At 43.8% G+C, this 19,830-nt stretch overlaps 1 protein-coding gene across 3 annotated transcripts in view; it reads left to right on the top strand.

Annotated features, from left to right (window-relative positions):
• LOC121549059 (semaphorin-3C-like) overlaps positions 1-19,830 on the top strand; it is a 50,718-nt gene that overhangs the window by 8,344 nt on the left and 22,544 nt on the right. For all 3 annotated transcript variants that reach the window (XM_041860876.2, XM_041860885.2, XM_041860892.2), the window contains exons 3-5: positions 16,042-16,202; positions 16,929-16,991; positions 19,372-19,491. In XM_041860876.2, the coding sequence (XP_041716810.1) occupies positions 16,042-16,202; positions 16,929-16,991; positions 19,372-19,491 (344 nt within the window). The remainder of the gene's footprint in view (positions 1-16,041; positions 16,203-16,928; positions 16,992-19,371; positions 19,492-19,830) is intronic.

Here is a 19,830-nt window from a genome sequence, read left to right as displayed (position 1 = left end):
TATGGTCTGGTAGGATGATTTGGGTTTTGTTTATCTCTGGGTGATTGTGAAGAGGATTATACACTAACACAGTGGATCATGGTCACTGTCACCGCTGACAGGGTACGTGTGGCTCAGGGTGGTTGGTGGTCTTTGTTTAAGATGTCATTAATGTCCTTCTCTGTCCTGGTAAAACATTGCTGGTGGTCAGGGTGTCACTGTGTTTAAGAAAAAATATTAAAGTATTTTGATGTAAAAAATCAAATGTGTGTGTGTGTGTATAGCAGGTGTCTATTTGACTCCTCCAGTCTAGTCCTTGGTAGAGAGCCTTGGTCGCGTAGCTGCAGTTTGAGACGTGTGGGAGATTGATTAAGGAAGTGTTCCTGTAATGAGTGTTCCCTCTCTCTGGGAGCTACTCCTGTTCTCAGCCAAACCCTGAGCGGAACCAGACGTGTCACACACACAGCCATCTGTCTCACAGCCTTTCACCATAGAACGGATGCTCTGATTCCCCAGCTTCCACAGATTAGTTCTTACTTTTATCATGCGTCATTAGAATCTCCTCTTGCCCCTCATTATTCATAAAGGATGAATATCAGGTGGTCGTCCAACTGTGAAGTATGTTTATTTAATTGTGGGATGGTGTGTGGGTGTGTGCGCATGCAAATTCTTCACATTTGATTACTTTCTGGTGGCATAACTTTCCGCTGAATCCCCATGGACACTGACTCTTTTTTTTCTGTCCCTCTTTATAAAACAAATAGAGCCTGTGAGCTGTTAAGTGAATATTTGGAATACTTCAGGTCTCCTGGAAAAGTATGACCCCTTTCCGATTTAACCCTAAAGACACTCCTCAGCGTTTTACTGAGGAAAATCAAGAGTTGCATTCAGTGAAACTGAAACATAGCCAAGGTAAAATATTTTCTGCATTCCTACGTGAAGGGATCATTTGGAAGATAAACAGCAGAGCTTTGCCAATGTAACATTCACCTCCTGTAAGATAATGTCTCAAACTTTACATCTAATGGGAAGGTCAAAGCCAGTGATTTGATGTTCAAGGTTTTATCCTTGCTGAACCTAAACCTCTAAATCTGACCATAAATCGCCTAACTTGCCCCAGATCTCATGGTAATGTATTCTCTATGGGTTTGCCCTTCTGTCTTCTATCCCTGACCCCTCCGCCATTATGGGGCCTGGATAGGTCAAACAGACCGCTGCCTGCAGGGTCGTCAGCAGGGTCAATAGGAAGTTAAAGGTCGTCAAAGGTTATGGGCAGGGCTGACACGAGGCAAAAGTGGACCAGTGTGTCTGCATTAGTGCTCAGGGGCATGGAAGTAAAATGCTTATAATTTGACAGAGCATCCCATATCTGCTTTACATTCTACATTATTTTTACCAGAGTGCATCTAAACTTGTAAATTTCTATATAATTTGCCTTTTGAAGTGAAATCACAAATCCGTGATGGTATGCTCCAGGGAGTTCAAGGCTATACAAACCAGAGACCTGTCAAGATTGTCGATGGAGAGATGTTTAGACATACAAATAACCAGGATGACTGTGTTTATTTTTTTGGGTGTGTGGTTGTTGTGTCTCCAGGCATGTGTCCTATTGCTAGCCAAGCTAATTGATTGAGTTAGAACCTGGACCTTATCCAGTAAAGGTTAGGCTAAAGCAAAGCCTACAGCTGCTGTGTTTGCAGAGCGTGTTTGACAAGCCTTCTGTCAGTCATACCTTTTCTCTCGTTTCTCCTCGTTTCTCTTCCTGTGTCTGTGTTTTGACATTCCTGTCTTTGACCTTGCCGCCCCAGATGAATGTTTTAGTGTTCATCCCGTGCACTATGTTGAAAGGTAATCAATGGCCATCAATATGAAAGAGACAGTGTCTTTCTGCAAGATACACAAGGTCAAATGGAAATGGTGACGGTTGGTCTTTGGGAATTTAGGCTATTGATTCTGTCTTTTTTACAGCTGTATCATTAAATATTTTATTTTGCACACAGAACTATTCTCATAATGGCTTTGAGCTTAAGTGAGTTTCCATAGAAAAGGCCAAGATTCTCTACATAACAAAAGGGAAAAACCTAGACTATTACATACAGTGCATTCAGAAAGTATTCAGACCCCTTCCCTTTTTCCACATTTTGTTACGTTACAGCCTTATTCTAAAATCCCCAAGAACACAGTGGCCTCCATCATTCTTAAATGGAAGAAGTTTAGAATGAGCAATCGGGGGAGAAGGGCCTTGGTCAGGGAGGTGACTAAGAACCTGATGGTCACTTTGACAGAGCTCCAGAGTTCCTCTGTGGAGATGGGAGAACCTTCCAGAAAGACAACCATCTCTGCAGCACTCCACCAATCAGGAGTGGCCAGACGGACGCCACTCCTCAGTAAAAGGCACATGACAGCCCGCTTGGAGTTTGCCAAAAGGCACCTAAAGACTCTCAGACCATGAGAAACAAGACTCTCTGGTCTGATGAAACCAAGATTGAACTCTTTGGACTGAATGCCAAGCGTCACATCTAGAGGAATCCTGGCACCATCCCTACAGTGAAGCATGGTGGTGGCAGCATCATGCTGTGGTGATTTATTTAATTTTTTTTAGCGGCAGGGACTGGGAGACTAGTCAGGATCAAGGGAAAGATGAATGGAGCTAAGTACAGAGAGATCCTTGATGAAAACCTGCTCCAGAGCGCTGAGGACCTCAGACTGGGGCGACGGTTCACCTTCCAACAGGACAACGACCCTAAGCACACAGCCAAGACTACGCAGGAGTGGCTTTGGAACAAGTTTTGAATGTCCTTGAGTGGCCCAGCCAGAGCCCGGACTTAACCCTCCTGTTGTCCTGGGGTCATTCTGACCCCAAATTAAATCTTTTGCCGACAAAATATGTTTTTTATTCATCAATTGGTCTGAAAATAACGGTAGTTGTTTAATACTACACTCTTTATGATTCAAACAAATTTGACAGTAATTTGATTGAATTATGGGTGTTTACTAAATGTAATAACTTCTGTTGTCATCTGGGGTCAAAAAGACCCCCGCAGCACAAAAGTTTACATACTGCTTGGCAAAACATCTTTGATCATGTTTCTTTGATGTGTGGGGTCAAGCAATGGTTATGACAACAACAACAACAACAACAAAAAGTATCTCACAGGTGTTTGGGCATTTACACATTTTAGTCTGAGAGAGACAGGCAGCACAATGAGGAGGCAGAAGTTTTATAATGCACAGGAGGCTTGCAAGATAATTTCTTGAAATAAAAAAATAATGACCAGGAGGACAATGCTGCACATAATGAGGATGAATCAACTGATGAAGAGGGTTCAGGGTCAGAAGAGGAGGAACATAATGATGAGGTGATAGATCCAACATACAGACAGCATGCTACTTCTTCCTCCGAAGATTCCCCCACATCTCCTGCTGCAGAAATGGAAGATGATTATGGATATAAAATGGATGAACGCATGATGATGACGTGAATCTGAAGCTGGTATGGAAGAAGTGTCAGAAGTGGAGCACTGCCTATTATGATGAAGAATCAACAGATGAGGTAGAATCTGAAGTTAAATGGAAGAAGTGTCAGAAGTGGAGGACATCATCTATTATGATGAAGACGAAGAATCAACAGATGAGGTAGAATCTGAGGAAGAGGACCCAGCTGAGATGGGTCCTCTTCCCCAGATTCTACCTCATCTGTTGATTCCACAGATTCTACCTCATCTGTTGATTCTTCGTCTTCATCTGCTAGATGATGTCCTCCACTTCTGACACTTCTTCCATTCAACTTCAGATTCTACCTCATCTGTTGATTCTTCATCATAATAAGATTGCAGTGCTCCACTTCTGACACTTCTTCCATACCAGCTTCAGATTCTACGTCATCATCGCATTCATCCATTTCCTATATCATCTTCCATTTCTGCAGCTATTCGGAGGAAGACGGAGTAGCATGCTGTCTGTATGTTGGATCATCTACTCCACCATGTTCCTCCTCTTCTGACCCTGAACCATCAGTTGATTCATCCTCATTATGTGCAGCATTGTCCTCCTGGTCATTATTTTCTTTTATTTCTGCAAGCCTCCTGTGCATTATAAAACTTCTGCCTCCTCATTGTGCTGCCTGTCTCTCTCAGACTAAATGTGAAATGCCCAAACACCTGTGAGAAAATTTTTTTTTTTTTTTTTGTCATAACCATTGCTTGATCACACATCAAAGAAACATGATCAAAGATGTTTTGACCTACCCACACATCAAAGAAACATGATCAAAGATGTTTTGCCAAGCAGTATGTAAACTTTGTGCTGCGGGGTCTTTTTGATCCCAGAGAACAACAGAAGTTATTACATTTAGTAAAACACCCATAATTCAATCAAATTACTTCAAATTTGTTTGAATCATAAAGAGCATAGTATTAAACAACTAACGTTATTTTCAGACTAAAGATGTAACACAGAATTGATTGAAAATGTATACAGTATGCTTTATAAACAGTCAAACCAAGGCGGGTCATTTTTGACGCCTTAGAGGACAAAAAGGTGTGATTATGGGCTGTCATTAATAAAAATAAAATGATTCAAAAACAGCATCCTCACTAAACTTTTACAAATACCACTCAGTGATAAGTCAAATAGTCAAAATAATAATAGGTCAAAATATTTCATAGTTTCATTGTATTTTTACTTAAAAACAGGGTATACTTTTATGTAAACAAGGTCTATTGGCTCTAAATTCCAAAACAAATTTAAAAAATTCTAGTAATGGGTTGAACAGAAGTAAGATTAAAGATGTAACACAGAATTGATTGAAAATTTATACTGTATGCTTTATAAACAGTCAAACCAGGCGGGGTCATTTTTGACCCCAGAGGACAAAAGGCGTAAGGCATTTGGGAGGACAACACGAGGGTTAAACCTAATTGAACATCTCTGGAGAGACTTGAAAATAGCTGTGCAGCGACGCTCCCCATCCAACCTGACAGAGCTTGAGAGGATCTGCAGAGAAGAATGGGAGAAACTCTCCAAATACAGGTGTGCCAAGTTTGTAGCGTCATACCCAAGAAGACTCAAGGCTGTAATCCCTGCCAAAGGTGCTTCAACAAAGTACTGAGTAAAGGGTCTGAATACTTATGTAAATGTGATATTTCATTTATTTATATACACACACACACACACACTACCAGTCAAAAGTTTGGACACCTACTCATTCAAGGGTTTTTGTTTATTTTTACTATTTGGGGCGGCGCACAATTGGCCCAGCGTCATCCAGGGTAAGGGAGGGAATGGCCGGCAGGGATGTAGCTCAGTTGGTAGAGCATGGCGTTTGCAACGCCAGGGTTCTGGGTTCGATTCCCACGGGGGGCCAGTATGAAAAATAAAAAAATAATGTATGCACTCACTCTGGATAAGTCGCTCTGGATAAGAGCGTCTGCTAAATGACTAAAATGTTTAGGGTCTAATATCCATATTGAAATCAAAATAAGACAATTTCTCCAATGCAATGTACAGTTCCTTGTTGTTCTCCTGTATCTACAAGTATTGGTCTTCACACAGTTTGCTGCTTCAGTGTTTTTAGATATTTCTACTATGGTATACTGAAGTATAATTACAAGCATTCCATAAGTGCCAAAGGCTTTTATTGACAATTACATTAAGTTTATGCAAAGAGTCAATATTTGCAGTGTTGACCGTTCTTTTTCAAGACCTCTGCAATCCCGCCCTGGCAAGCTGTCAATTAACTTCTGGCCCACATCCTGACTGATGGCAGCCCATTCTTGCATAATCAATGCTTGGAGTTTGTCAGAACGTGTGGGATTTTGTTTGTCCACCCGCCTCTTGAGGATTGACCACAAGTTCTCAATGGGATTAAGGTCTGGGGAGTTTCCTGGCCATGGACCCAAATTTTCGATGTTTTGTTCCCAGAGCCACTTAGTTATCACTTTTGCCTTATGGCAAGGTACTCCATCATGCTGGAAAAGGCATTGTTCGTCACCAAACTGTTCTTGGATGGTTGGGAGAAGTTGCTCTCGGAGGATGTGTTGGTACCATTCTTTATTCATGGCTGTGTTCTTAGGCAAAATTGTGAGTGAGCCCACTCCCTTGGCTGAGAAGCAACCCCACACATGAATGGTCTCAGGATGCTTTACTGTTGGCATGACACAGGACTGATGGTAGCGCTCACCTTGTCTTCTCCGGACAAGCTTTTTTCCGGATGCCCCAAACAATCGGAAAGGGGATTCATCAGAGAAAACGACTTTACCCCAGTGCTCAGCAGTCCTATCCCTGTACCTTTTGCAGAATATCAGTCTGTCCCTGATGTTTTTCCTGGAGAGAAGTGGCTTCCTCGCTGCACTTCTTGGCACCAGGCCATCCTCCAAAAGTCTTTGCCTCACTGTGCGTGCAAATGCACTCACACCTGCCTGCTGCCATTCCTGAGCAAGCTCTGCACTGGTGGTGCCCCGATCCCGCAGCTGAATCAACTTTAGGAGATGGTCCTGGCGCTTGCTGGACTTTCTTCTATGTGTCATTCTCAAAACTTTTGACCATGACTGTACACTGTCCAACTAAATGCTTACTTGCAGGTTCATTCTCAACAATGCAACAAAAATAAGATGCCTGTAGATATACAGTTGAAGTCAGAAGTTTACATACACTTAGGTTGGAGTCATTAAAACTCGTTTTTCAACCACAGTTTTGGCAAGTTGGTTAGGATATCTACTTTGTGGATGACACAAGTAATTTTTCCAACAATTGTTTACAGACAGATTATTTCACTTATAATTCACTGTATCACAATTCCAGTGGGTCAGAAGTTTAGATACACTAAGTTGACTGTGGCCTTTTAAACAGCTTGGAAAATTCCAGAAAATGATGTCATGGCTTTAGAAGCTTCTGATAGGCTAATTGACATCATTTGAGTCAATTTGAGGTGTACCTGTGGATGTATTTCAAGGCTTACCTTCAAACTCAGTGCCTCTTTGCTTGACATCATGGGAAAATCAAAAGAAATCAGCCAAGACCTCAGAAAGAAATGTGTAGACCTCCACAAGTCTGGTTCATCCTTGGGAGCAATTTCCAAATGCCTGAAAGGTACCACATTCATCTGTACAAACAATAGTATGCAAGTATAAACACCATGGGACCACGCAGTCGTCATACCGCTCAGGAAGGAGACGCGTTCTGTCTCCTAAAGATGAACGTACTTTGGTGCGAAAAGTGCAAATCAATCCCAGAACAACAGCAAAGGACCTTGTGAAGATGCTGGAGGAAACCGGTACAAAAGTATCTATATCCACAGTAAAACGAGTCCTATATCGACATAACCTGAAAGGCCACTCAGCAAGAAGAAGCCACTGCTCCAAAACCGCCATAAAAAAGCCAGACTACGGTTTGCAACTGCACATGGGGACAAAGATCGTACCTGTTGGAAAAATGTCCTCTGGTCTGATGAAACAAAAATAGAACTGTTTGGCCATAATGACCATTCTTATGTTTGGAGGGAAAAGGGGAACGCTTTCAAGCCGAAGAACACCATCCCAACCGTGAAGCACGAGGGTGGCAGCATCATGCTGTGGGGGTGCTTTTCTGCAGGAGGGACTGGTGCACTTCACAAAATAGATGGCATTATGAGGAAATAAAATTGTGTGGATATATTGAAGCAACATCTCAAGACATCAGTCAGGAAGTTAAAGCTTGGTCACAAATGGGTCTTCCAAATGGACAATGACCCCAAGCATCCTTCCAAAGTTGTGGCAAAATGGCTTAAGGACAACAAAGTCAAGGTATTGGAGTGGCCATCACAAAGCCCTGACCTCAATCCTATAGAACATTTGTGGGCAGAACTGAAAAAGCGTGTGCGAGCAAGGAGGCATACAAACCTGACTCAGTTACACCAGCTCTGTCAAGAGGAATGGGCCAAAATTCACCCAACTTATTGTGGGACGCTTGTGGAAGGCTACCCGAAACGTTTGACCCAAGTTAAACAATTTAAAGGCAATGCTACCAAATGCTAATTGAGTGTATGTAAACTTCTGACCCACTGAAAGAAATAGAAGCTTAAATAAATAATTATCTCTAAAATTATTCGGACATTTCACATTCTTAGAATAAAGTGGTGATCCTAACTGACCTAAGACGGGAGAATTTTTACTAGGATTTAATGTCAGGAATTGTGAAAAACTGAGTTTAAATGTATTTGGCTAAGGTGTATGTAAACTTCAGACTTCAACTGAAGAAGTTAAGAATACGAATGCAATGTAAATGGCCGTAGAATAGAATAAACATTTTAGCATAAGTATAATACAGGAAGGCACAATTTATAGTCTAATATTGACACTCCCTCTGGTCTCATGGGGCCTGTAGTCTGTAGCTGAACTGACAGTAAAAATACATTGATTTAGTATCTGCGGGCGGGGTGAAGGGGTAACTGGAGGACTGGTTAGGTGAAAGGTCGTGAGAGGCCCTAAGGAGGGTTGGTGGGATGCTGTGGCAGGTGAAGAAGAGGCCAGGTGCTAATTAAGGCTAACGCTAGCTGGTGTGATGGACAGGTTGGTTGGCGTCTCCGGTTTCAGACTCCTGAAGGGAATATTACCCAACTCCGCTGCAGCGCAGGTCATCCGTGTAACGAAGACTGCTCTGACGCTGGTGCTGGTGCTGAGTAACCTCACCCTGCAGAGTCTCAGAGAACCACACTCTCACTGCCAAGGAGAAAGATTACTCTACACCCTCCTGTCATTCCCTCGTGTCCTACCCTTGTGTCCTATATAGTGAAGATGGAGTGGCCTCTGCATAAAAAATCAATGATAGAGAAGTCATACCAAAAGCTAATAGGCGAATAGGCATCCTACATATGACCGTGAGATTCCCATGACATTATGTCTGGAGTAACTTATAGACAACTGTGGGAAGAGGATGATGACATTGGATGGGATGAGAGTTAGTCAGCCGAGCGGTTGTCCCTCTTCCTGACAAGCAGGCACTGTATGTCTATGGAGAGGAGTGTGTTGACGCTTGAGCGGTGAGAGTGTGTGCTCCTGCTCCTCTTGCCTGGCCGAGAATGTGGAAAAGCCAGATGACTGTCGCCCTGCACTGACCACTCTGGGTGGTCCCCTCTCACGGGGGGAGAGACCATGCGCTGGCACGATACCCAACCCATCCCCTCTGCTTTACCTGCCTATATACCACATGCCAAATCACTGTATACAGTAGAGGTACTATGGTCTAGGCCTATATCCCCATGGAGATGGAAGTAATGTCCTAGTGCGAGTCAGCGCCATTTTGTGTCCCCAGAGCCAGACCGAAGCTTTGAGTTGCCAGGATAAAGGTTGTGAGTGGCGCAGTATGTGTGAATGTACCAACATTGTATTAGAGGAGTGTAGCCGTGCACAACTGAACCCAAGGAGCTGTGGCATTGTCCTCACAAAGAGCACTGACATTTGGCAAGAGGTCTAAAGTCAGACCTTTATAAAGAAACCCACTCCATCTTCATTCGGTACATGAATCAGTGGGCGGGGGTGTACTAAGCCCATGCTTCAATATTTATCAAGGCGAGTGATTGGGGTTCGCCAACTCCTGCTCCTGTCAACAGTTGAACACAGGTCCTATTTGCCGAAAATAGACAATGCCTCATTTGCATGTGGTTAATGAATTCATGATGGCCTTTGAGGGTGTGGCCCATTTGAAAAGGACTGCATTGAATCTGAGACACAAAGGGAGGTTTGTGATTGGCCGCCTGCCCAACTCTGTGGTGTTAATGGGGTCTGAAGACCTCTGGGCCTTTGGCTCTCAGACACTGAGGTAGCCAACATCCAGCAAGAACTCACACTCCACAAGCCTAGTTAACCATTTAACCTAGTCTAGCTTTTCAGTACTCCTATGAGTAGAGTGGATTAAATCTTGGTTGAGACATGGTTCTCTAAACTTCAGCCCCAGATAAAGCCTTGGCTCGAAGCAACCTTTACCATGTACAGCATCCACATTAGGAAGTTGTCAGATGTCACAATGCCGTAATCCTGATCCTTTGATACCTCTCCTGCCTCTCTGTGCACCTGACTGTGCCTGGACACAGCTGGACTACAGGTGTCATGGCTCAGTACAGCCTGAGGGTGTCAGTCCCCAGCTGGTGCCCCCCACAGAGAGAAAGGGAGAGTAGAATGAGCCTGTCAGGGTGTCTCAGAGGGCCAACCAGCACAGACTGCTAGCTCCACGTCCTTAAACCCAATCTTGGAGGGGACCCACATAGTCATCGCTCTTGTAAAAGCCAGACAGCGTACTTTCCAGCGGCGCTGAATCTCTCTTTTTACGATCCTGCAATGTGATAAACCGCTTCTTGTATGGCGAGCCAAATCCAAAACACCACTGGCTTGTTTACTGGTGGGGACCATGGTGGAGGCCCGCTACTTTGATCAGCCAAACAAATGGGAGAGTTAGTCTGTCATTTCGTGTTATGGGTTTTCACTTCGCCGGAGGGAAACTTCTTATTCTCTGTGGTGGCACCATTCCTGTCTCCCTCCCCCTCAATGTAATCACAGCACCATGAAACAAGACAAGGCCTATTCCATCTATATTTAAAACAATTGTGAAATGAACACTGCAATCTCTTCCAAGATTTTAATTGAAGTAAAACCAACATGGGCGGAATCACAAGTCCCTGCTGCTGCCCAAATCGTTCACTTAGATTCTACAGACTGACATCACAACTGTTTTGTTCCTTTTGTACAGTACTATGTATTTAGTCAGCCACCAATTGTGCAAGTTCTCCCACTTAAAAAGATGAGAGAGGCCTGTAATTTTCATCATAGGTACACGTCAACTATGACAGACAAATTGAGATTTTTTTTTCCAGAAAATCACATTGTAGGATTTTTAATGAATTTATTTGCAAATTATGGTGGAAAATAAGTATTTGGTCACCTACAAACAAGCAAGATTTCTGGCTCTCACAGACCTGTAACTTCTTCTTTAAGAGGCTCCTCTGTCCTCCACTCGTTACCTGTATTAATGGCACCTGTTTGAACTTGTTATCAGTATAAAAGACACCTGTCCACAGCCTCAAACAGTCACACTCCAAACTCCACTATGGCCAAGACCAAAGAGCTGTCAAAGGACACCAGAAACAAAATTGTAGACCTGCACCAGGCTGGGAAGACTGAATCTGCAATAGGTAAGCAGCTTGGTTTGAAGAAATCAACTGTGGGAGCAATTATTAGGAAATGGAAGACATACAAGACCACTGATAATCTCCCTCAATCTGGGGCTCCACGCAAGATCTCACCCCGTGGGGTCAAAATGATCACAAGAACGGTGAGCAAAAATCCCAGAACCACACGGGGGGACCTAGTGAATGACCTGCAGAGAGCTGGGACCAAAGTAACAAAGCCTACCATCAGTAACACACTACGCCGCCAGGGACTCAAATCCTACAGTGGCAGACGTGTCCCCCTGCTTAAGCTAGTACATGTCCAGGCCCGTCTGAAGTTTGCTAGAGTGTATTTGGATGATCCAGAAGAGGATTGGGAAAATGTCATATGGTCAGATGAAACCAAAATAGAACTTTTTGGTAAAAACTCAACTCGTCGTGTTTGGAGGACAAAGAATGCTGAGTTGCATCCAAAGAACACCATACCTACTGTGAAGCATGGGGGTGGAAACATCATGCTTTGGGGCTGTTTTTTCTGCAAAGGGACCAGGACGACTGATCCGTGTAAAGGAAAGAATGAATGGGGCCATGTATCGTGAGATTTTGAGTAAAAACCTCCTTCCATCAGCAAGGGCATTGAAGATGAAACGTGGCTGGGTCTTTCAGCATGACAATGATCCCAAACACACCGCCCGGGCAACGAAGGAGTGGCTTCGTAAGAAGCATTTCAAGGTCCTGGAGTGGCCTAGCCAGTCTCCAGATCTCAACCCCATAGAAAATCTTTGGAGGGAGTTGAAAGTCCGTGTTGCCCAGCGACAGCCCCAAAACATCACTGCTCTAGAGGAGATCTGCATGGAGGAATGGGCCAAAATACCAGCAACAGTGTGTGAAAACCTTGTGAAGACTTACAGAAAACATTTGACCTGTGTCATTACCTACAAAGGGTATATAACAAAGTATTGAGAAACTTTTGTTATTGACCAAATACTTATTTTCCACCATAATTTGCAAATAAATTCATTAAAAATCCTACAATGTGATTTTCTGGATTTTTTTTTCTAATTTTGTCTGTCATAGTTGACGTGTACATATGATGGAAATTACAGGCCTCTCTCGTCTTTTTAAGTGGGAGAACTTAAACAATTGGTGGCTGACTAAATACTTTTTTCCCCCACTGTATGCAGGAGGGTTGTTGCCTTTCTCTGCTATCATACAAAGACGTGTATTCTTGAACGATCAACTCCTCCCTTAGTTTACAGAAGACTCATTTATAGGGAATGGTGATCAAAGCTTGTAGTCGGGTCATATCACGAGACGTTCCTGGTGGGTACATTTTAGACTGGATTAAAAGTCTGCTTGTCTAAAACAGCCTTGGATTTGCCCTCCATGCAGGGTTAACTGGACAGGGGATCAATGCAAATGTGAATTGAAGGTGTGTTAATAAGATGATGAAATATAGATCATCTGAGATCCTGCTGTAATGTCAAGGTGAATGTGTATTCATTAGTTACATTATCACCACCGAGGATCTCTGACCTGCTGTCTTGGGTGACCTCTAGTATGGATTTATATATGGGTTTTAGTCTTGCATGTGAAATATGTAGACTACTTCACTCAGACTAGATAACATCTGCGGTTGCTCTGCGGCAGTGTATGACCATGTGAAGACCGCAACCCACCACCACTCTTAAATATTGAATGACCGTTGCGGTCTCTTGGCCCCTACATAAGGTTTTTGTGCCGCTTCCGCTTGACCAAGCTTTCACAAATGAAGCACTCTTCAAAGGGACTAGAGGTATTACGGTGCGGTCACCTGCAGCGGTCGGCTGCTCTGCCAACCTGCAGTCCACTACATGGATGACCGCTCCTGGTCAGAACGCTATACCTGCACAGCGGAGCCCCCATGGGTAAACGCTCACAGTCAAAGTGAACTCGGGAGTCCTACCAGGAGGCACATGGGGGAAGGTGCGGCCCACCTGCCCACATTAATAATAGACTACCCACTATCCTCTACTCTGTCCTCACCACTGTTCTGCGTTCTCCTCCTGTGGGCGTGTTCTGTAATGAGGGCAGACATGTTTTTGTATCCTGTCCATGATGCCTAAACAACAAGGGATACGCCATTTCATCATCACAGTCATCACCACAGCAGCTCAACCTACATACCAGACCTCCCCAACGTCTTACTGTAAAGGGTGGTGTCCTCCCATTTTACGATCCCCTGAATATTTAAACCAAGCCAATAACATTGACCAACATTCTTACTCATTATGTTTAACAGTTATAGCCAGTTTATCATCAAGCCACATCTGAGTGTACATCAACGGCACCACCCATAGCAGTCTGGACCGACAAGTACGCTTTAGCCAATGATATCCACAAACACTCATGATATACTCAGGATCTCTGCTGGTGATGTCATCACAGTGGAACACAGGCTAAACATATGACTAATAAATCACGTGGCTAGTGAATATTAGTACAACTTCATGGATTTATAATTCATTGTGATGAGAGAATATGGGAGCTCCCATTTCATATGTCGGTTTTGAATAAACCGTCCCGAGCTCATCGTAAGAGCATGGGCTTGATTGTCAACCCAATGATTTCTATGGCAACAGACAGTACTGTAAACGTATCACCCACTGTCCTCAAATGCTTTAAGCGATACTTCTGGGACGTATTATTACTAATCCATGACAGCCATTATATTGCTTAAGGATTGCTTTGATTAAATAGCATTCTTCGTTTTTCTCAAGAAAACAATTCCACAGCCACGTATTAATGTTATGGTGTCAAAAGCTTAACTCGTCCCACAAGGATGACCTCCGATCCCATCAGGTCAAAGGTTAATGGCTAGTAGAATAAACATCCACAGACTTGCCTGCCACCATCTCTCTTTGTAAGTCTACCTCATTATAAATTAGACACATGTTAAATTGTGCAAATCCCATGTATCTCAGGCAGAAAATGGTAGAGAAAACACTTGAAGTGAGTCTTGATGTTTTCCTCAGAGAGTGCAGGTGCACTACACTAACTGCTATTGTGACATTGTGATAGAAGGATGTAATGCTTACCCAGGCATGACTCATGTGTTTCCTGCTGGGGTCATAATGAGCAGACAGACACTGGATCCTATGGTATGCACCAGAGGCTCGCCTCACTGTGGATCAGCTGGGTGGCAGGGTTATGTGACGCACGCCTGCCGCTCTGTTTCCCCCCAAAACACTGGACTTAGTTAGGGCTTCCACCGACGGGAGGAAACATGAGTCTCCAATTCCTCCACTGAGAAAACAATAGTTCATGATAATAATAACAGTTATTTCACCCGGGCCGCCTCAACCTACACCCCTCTGAACAATTTGTTCCCCTTGTGGAATGTTCCAGAGGGACAATATGGATAGAATCAGACTGTACCAAGAGCATTGACTTTAGGGGGGATTCCAGATCCACATTAAGCAGAGCTACAATAAACCCTTCTGTAAACAGGCATCATTAGTAAGTGAGAGTCAGCACCTTTTTCTCCAGGAAAAACAGAAGCAGGAGCCCGCAGGCTTGTAAACTGAACACTCCTTTCCCTCAAGCATAAGAAACTAAAATAAAACCCTTTCCAAGAAGGTCTTTAAATCTCTCGCTTACCTGCTTATTCTGGAGAGATGTAGGTAAGATAGTTGTTTTGGCTGTGGTTTGGAGTAAAGCATGGTTTTAATTAGTTCTTATAGTTACTCCTTCACCCCTGGTGACACGCCTGGCTTCCCTGTTCTCTGGCCGAGCTGCCGTTGAACATCTTTAGCCTGATGAGCCGAAGGCTTGAGCTAACCTAATATCACCCTGAGCCCAATGCAATGCTATCTCCTAGGCTCTAAAGCTTTGGAGATGTGATGTTCTCCTTCTTTGTCGAGAGGTTCCCTTTATTAAATGCACGTTGGCTTATTGGAGTTTGACAAGGGCCTTCATATTAGATTTGAGTCTGGTGGAAACAAAGCATATTTTGTGTGTGTGTGTTCTTCATTAGGCGCTGTGAGATGATGCTCATGCCTAAAATTATACATGATTCACCAACTGACTGCTTTTTGCTTTTTTAAGAATATCGCCTAAGTTGATTTATGTACATATGATTGGGGCATATGATATGAGGATGCTTATAGAGGTATGTCAAGATCAATAGAGTGAAGAGGCGTGAGAAATTGTACTTATTAATGTAAACAACTCTAGCTTTATTCCATACGGCAACAGCACTAAACACACATCCATGACCAGAAAGAGAGGGGGAGGGGAGGCACTGGAAAACAGCTTTCATTCAGGATAAAGGGGCCTCGACCTCAAAAGCAATGTGCGATACCATTGAATAGAATAATGAAAGTGACTTTAGCCTGGAGGCCTGAAGGAGAGCATAGCCAACCTGTTTGTTGATTAGCGAGAGAAGACAGAGGAAGAAGGGGAAAAAAAGCCTGGATCAACTTGCTCTCAACTCCTCCACTCCTGCCCCCTCTCAATAGTGATTGAAAAAGTGATGAATATGCATGAGTTTGGCATAGACAGTGAAGGCCTATGATGGTTTGGGTGGAGAGCTCTCCCTCTCTGGATGCTTAAAGACAGGGGATGTTTACTTCTTCCTTCTAGCTTTAGGACAATAAGGGCTTTTACAGTAGCTGGTCGGTCAGAGAGAAAATAAATGGTTTTCCCACAGATCTCTTTTGCTTACCATGACTGTCCAGTGTTCATAAAGTGGCTGGACTTGAGTGGAAAGTTGAAAGTTGTTTTGTGTGGTATCTACTGCATGCATTGCAAAACGGATGCAATCACCTTTATGCACTTGTTGTTTAGTCAGTGTTAGCTGACTTGGTATAGTCCTACTGTAAATGCTACAGATTCCCCATTATTTCCCACCGTAACATTTTCCCTCTGTTTGTTTTATCCCCCAGACCTGCAGGCGTCCCAGACGGTGGAGTTCTACAGTCTGTCAGACAAGGCCATGGACTACAGGATCCTGTTGATGGATGAGGACCAGGACAGGATGTATGTAGGCTGTAAAGACCATGTCCTGTCCATGGACATCAACAACATCACCCATGGGACACTCAAGGTGAGGTCCTCTTAGCATGACTTCCATTACTTTCCATCCTATTTATCAGGCTCTCACTAAAGGAGACAAAATGACATTGATCTCATTTAGCTTTCCTTGCATGTGACAGATCATGGCTGAATACATTATTCTAATTATACAAGAACAGTAATGGTGGTAATTAAATTATAATAAAGTACATTTTACATGCTAGATCACACCCATTTCATGGAGCAAAATGTATGACATATATTAGTGGTGCTTGATGCAGTTCTGTGATGCAGTAGCAGCAGTTCCCTGCTAATTGTATCTCTGTGTGCAGTGAGGGAGCTACCCTGTCTATAACTGACAGGCGTGAAGAGCAGAACAGATGGGAATGTGTTTAGTTCACCCCAGAGAGTGCTGTAGCACATCCATTTGCAAAGTAATTGCCTGATATGTTCCCAGCATTAGACCCTTCAAACACCTCACAGGTTTGGAAATATAGCATTTACTGGAGACAAGTTATCATCATTATTGGGAAGTTCACTAAAGTGTAGGGCATCCATATTAGGAAGTCACTACAGTGAGTGAAGTTTGTCAGTTTGCTTCAGAGTCTGTTTATTTCTGTTCAATATGTTCTCATCTCTTCCTTCCTTCTGCTCCCACAAGCTGTCCCTGGTTTCTGGGTAGTTTTTTCCCAGCTTTCCAAGAAGACCAGGATGTGCAATGGTCCCTAATGAAGCTGTTTTCTGTGTTTCTCACCAGGTGTTTTGGCCTGCATCTGTTAGCAAGATTGAGGAATGCCAAATGGCTGGCAAGGACCCCACGGTAAGAACACTAACACTCAATATGTAGCACTAACCGCTAACTAAATCCACTAAAATGAACACACTGTACTGAAGTCTCTGGTCCTTTTCCATGAGCATGTGTTAGCATGTTAGCATCCTGGGTTCCAAACACGTGGGGCTGCAGATGTGGAGTTGAGGAGAGCCATTGACTCCTCCTGGCATTCCTTATGTTAGTCGATAGGAGAATGAGGTGTAGGAGTGCTCAAATCCACCCCAGAGAAAATATACAAGCATCAAAGCAGTACGCTAACCACTGTGACTGACAACAGATCTCATAACCTGGCCTGATCCCTTACTGCACTGCTTGTCTGTTGTATTAGCATATAGAACATTGACAACCTCAAAACTCCCGAGTGGCGCAGAGGTCTAAGGCTCTGCATCTCAGTGCTAGAGGTGTCACTACAGACCCTGGTTCGATTCCAGGCTGTATCACAATCCGGCCGTGATTGGGAGTCCCATAGGGTGGTGCACAGTTGGCTGGGGTAGGCTGTCATTGTAAATAAGAATTTGTTCTTAACTGACTTGCCTAGTTAAATAAATAAAAAATAAATAAAACAACAGCAGCTGGTGATTCAGTTTTCTGTAACTAATTAGGCTGTTTTGCATGTTAGGACAACATTTCTGTAATTCATCTGTTTAGACTGTGTTTTTGTTCCATTGTTTTTATTGGACTGTGTTGGCCTGTTTTTATTTGGACTGTGACTTCAAAGGCATGCATGCAGTGTACTGTTATGGAGCTAGTAGCCGTAGTTAGTAACAACAGCAACCATGGCAGATAGCTGTGGTCTTGTACAGTACTATAGTGTAGGATCATAGTCTGGTGCTGTAGGAGTAGAGAAGAAGCTGTGGTGAAGAGCGGAGGGTAAAAAAAAAAAAAAAAAAAAACCTGTTTCCAGTCAGTGGAGGGTGATTAGTGCTGCCTAGAGTAATGGCTCCAGCTCTGTGGACAGCCTCGTACAAATATTTGGCTGAGCCGTCGCTGTCCCTGGTGGTCGGCTTACCTCCCTCCTCCTCTCCTCCTCCTCTTCTCCTCCTCCTCTCCTCCTCCTCTACTCTGTCATCCCTCTCTTCCACAGCCCTGCCTGGTCTCTCTCTCTTGCAGTTTCAGCCTCTCCCCTCTCTCTCGCTCTACTCGTACTGTCTCGCTCTACTCTACCCCTCACTCACTCTTTCTTTCTTTCGCTCTCTCTGTTTAAACTCTGTTTTTATAATGCCGTTTCTCCTGGACATTTTATTTGTGTTCCTGAATCGCAGCCCTTGTCAGTTTGTTATGGTTACCCTCCTGATGTGTATATATTCAATTCCTCCTTTAGGATAGAATCTGGGGTCACCGGGCCTCCAGACTACGACCACACATTGTTAAGCACTCCTCCAGTGCTTAACAATGTGTGGCATTTGGGGAGGAATATTCCTTTATTGTATGTATAAAAGCTTGAGATTGATTAAATCCATGTTTAAAAGTTCCCTCACTGTGTGATCCTCTCTTAAAGGCCATCCTCCTGGTTTTTAAATCCCCTACTACAGTTGCTCTGGCTTGTCTATAAAGGTGGCCTGTGGCTGGATAGTTAACACAAGCAAGCCCTGGGACATGATATTAGTTCATATGTAAATTTGATATGAGCAGACAGTTGGGGGCGTAGAGTTGGAGGGTGTCGTCTGAGGGGTGTTTATATGCTAGGAGGAGAGAAAGCAGGAATGAAAGAGAAAGTGAAAAGGCGAGAGAGGGAATGAAGGGTGTGTATTGTTGGACGTATCGTTGTTTTTTTCGGTGGAGTTGGTGTGCGGAGTGTGAGCGGCCGCAGCTGCCCCGTTTCCGTGGGGATGGCCAAGTTCCTAATGGCTCCCCGGGTGCTCCTCGCTCCTCTCCTCAGCTGGCTCGCTCCGCAGTCTGAGTTTTTATTACGCACAAAGCCCAGTGCTCCGGCCACTCCCACCTCGTGCTGAAGAGGGAAAGATCTCGATTGGATCTGTAATCAGATCACTGGGCTGTGTATACTCAGCCCTGGAGACGGGGCTTTGACAAAATATCAATTTCACTGTTGACACGCTTTTTTCCACTCCAGTGCCAGGGAGCAAACTGGAAATAGCTATTCTGATTGTGCTTCATGACAGTATATAAGTAGCAAGTTGGAATAACATTGGTAGCTAACCATTTGGAACTGTGTAATTGTTCTTTATGAATCATAGGCCCTGACCAATCAAAAATTGGCCACTTAACTTGACCATGCTCAACAATTGCAGTCTGGAAGGATTTTGCTGTTGAACATGCAATATTGCATGATAGATTGATTTGACTGATGTATGGATACTTTGGTGACTTCATACATGTACTAACCAATTTCCTCACCACCCCTCTGCAGCATGGATGTGGGAACTTTATCCGGGTGGTCCAGCCGTTCAACAGAACGCATCTGTTCATCTGTGGGAGTGGTGCCTACAGTCCTGTCTGTGCCTTCATCAACAGGGGCAGGAGACCAGAGGTTAGTCTGCTCCTTGACCTATAGTCAGATCATGACCACAATGCTAGACTTCACCTACAGTACAGTCTCTACCACCATATTCTCATACAAATGGACATTCCTGTGGATATGTGGTTATTGCTGAAACTAAAGCTTGGTAAGTTTACGGCTGGGCGTCTGCTTCTGAAACCAAACTACAGAATTTGTAATGTTTCATCTGGGGCAAGAGGAAGTCTGTCTCGATCCAAGACATCCTCAGGAAAGCAGCCATAACAGTTGAGGTTAGCCTTGTGTGTCAGTCTCTCTGAGACAGAGAAGAGAGGGATGGAGTAGAAGAGGAGGAGCTGTCTGCCCCGGTCT

The sequence above is a fragment of the Coregonus clupeaformis genome, chromosome 4, assembly GCF_020615455.1.
Source record: "Coregonus clupeaformis isolate EN_2021a chromosome 4, ASM2061545v1, whole genome shotgun sequence".
Classification (NCBI taxonomy): domain Eukaryota; kingdom Metazoa; phylum Chordata; class Actinopteri; order Salmoniformes; family Salmonidae; genus Coregonus; species Coregonus clupeaformis.
The sequence above is the reverse complement of the archived record's forward strand: the minus strand, read 5'-3'. Positions and strand labels throughout refer to the sequence as shown.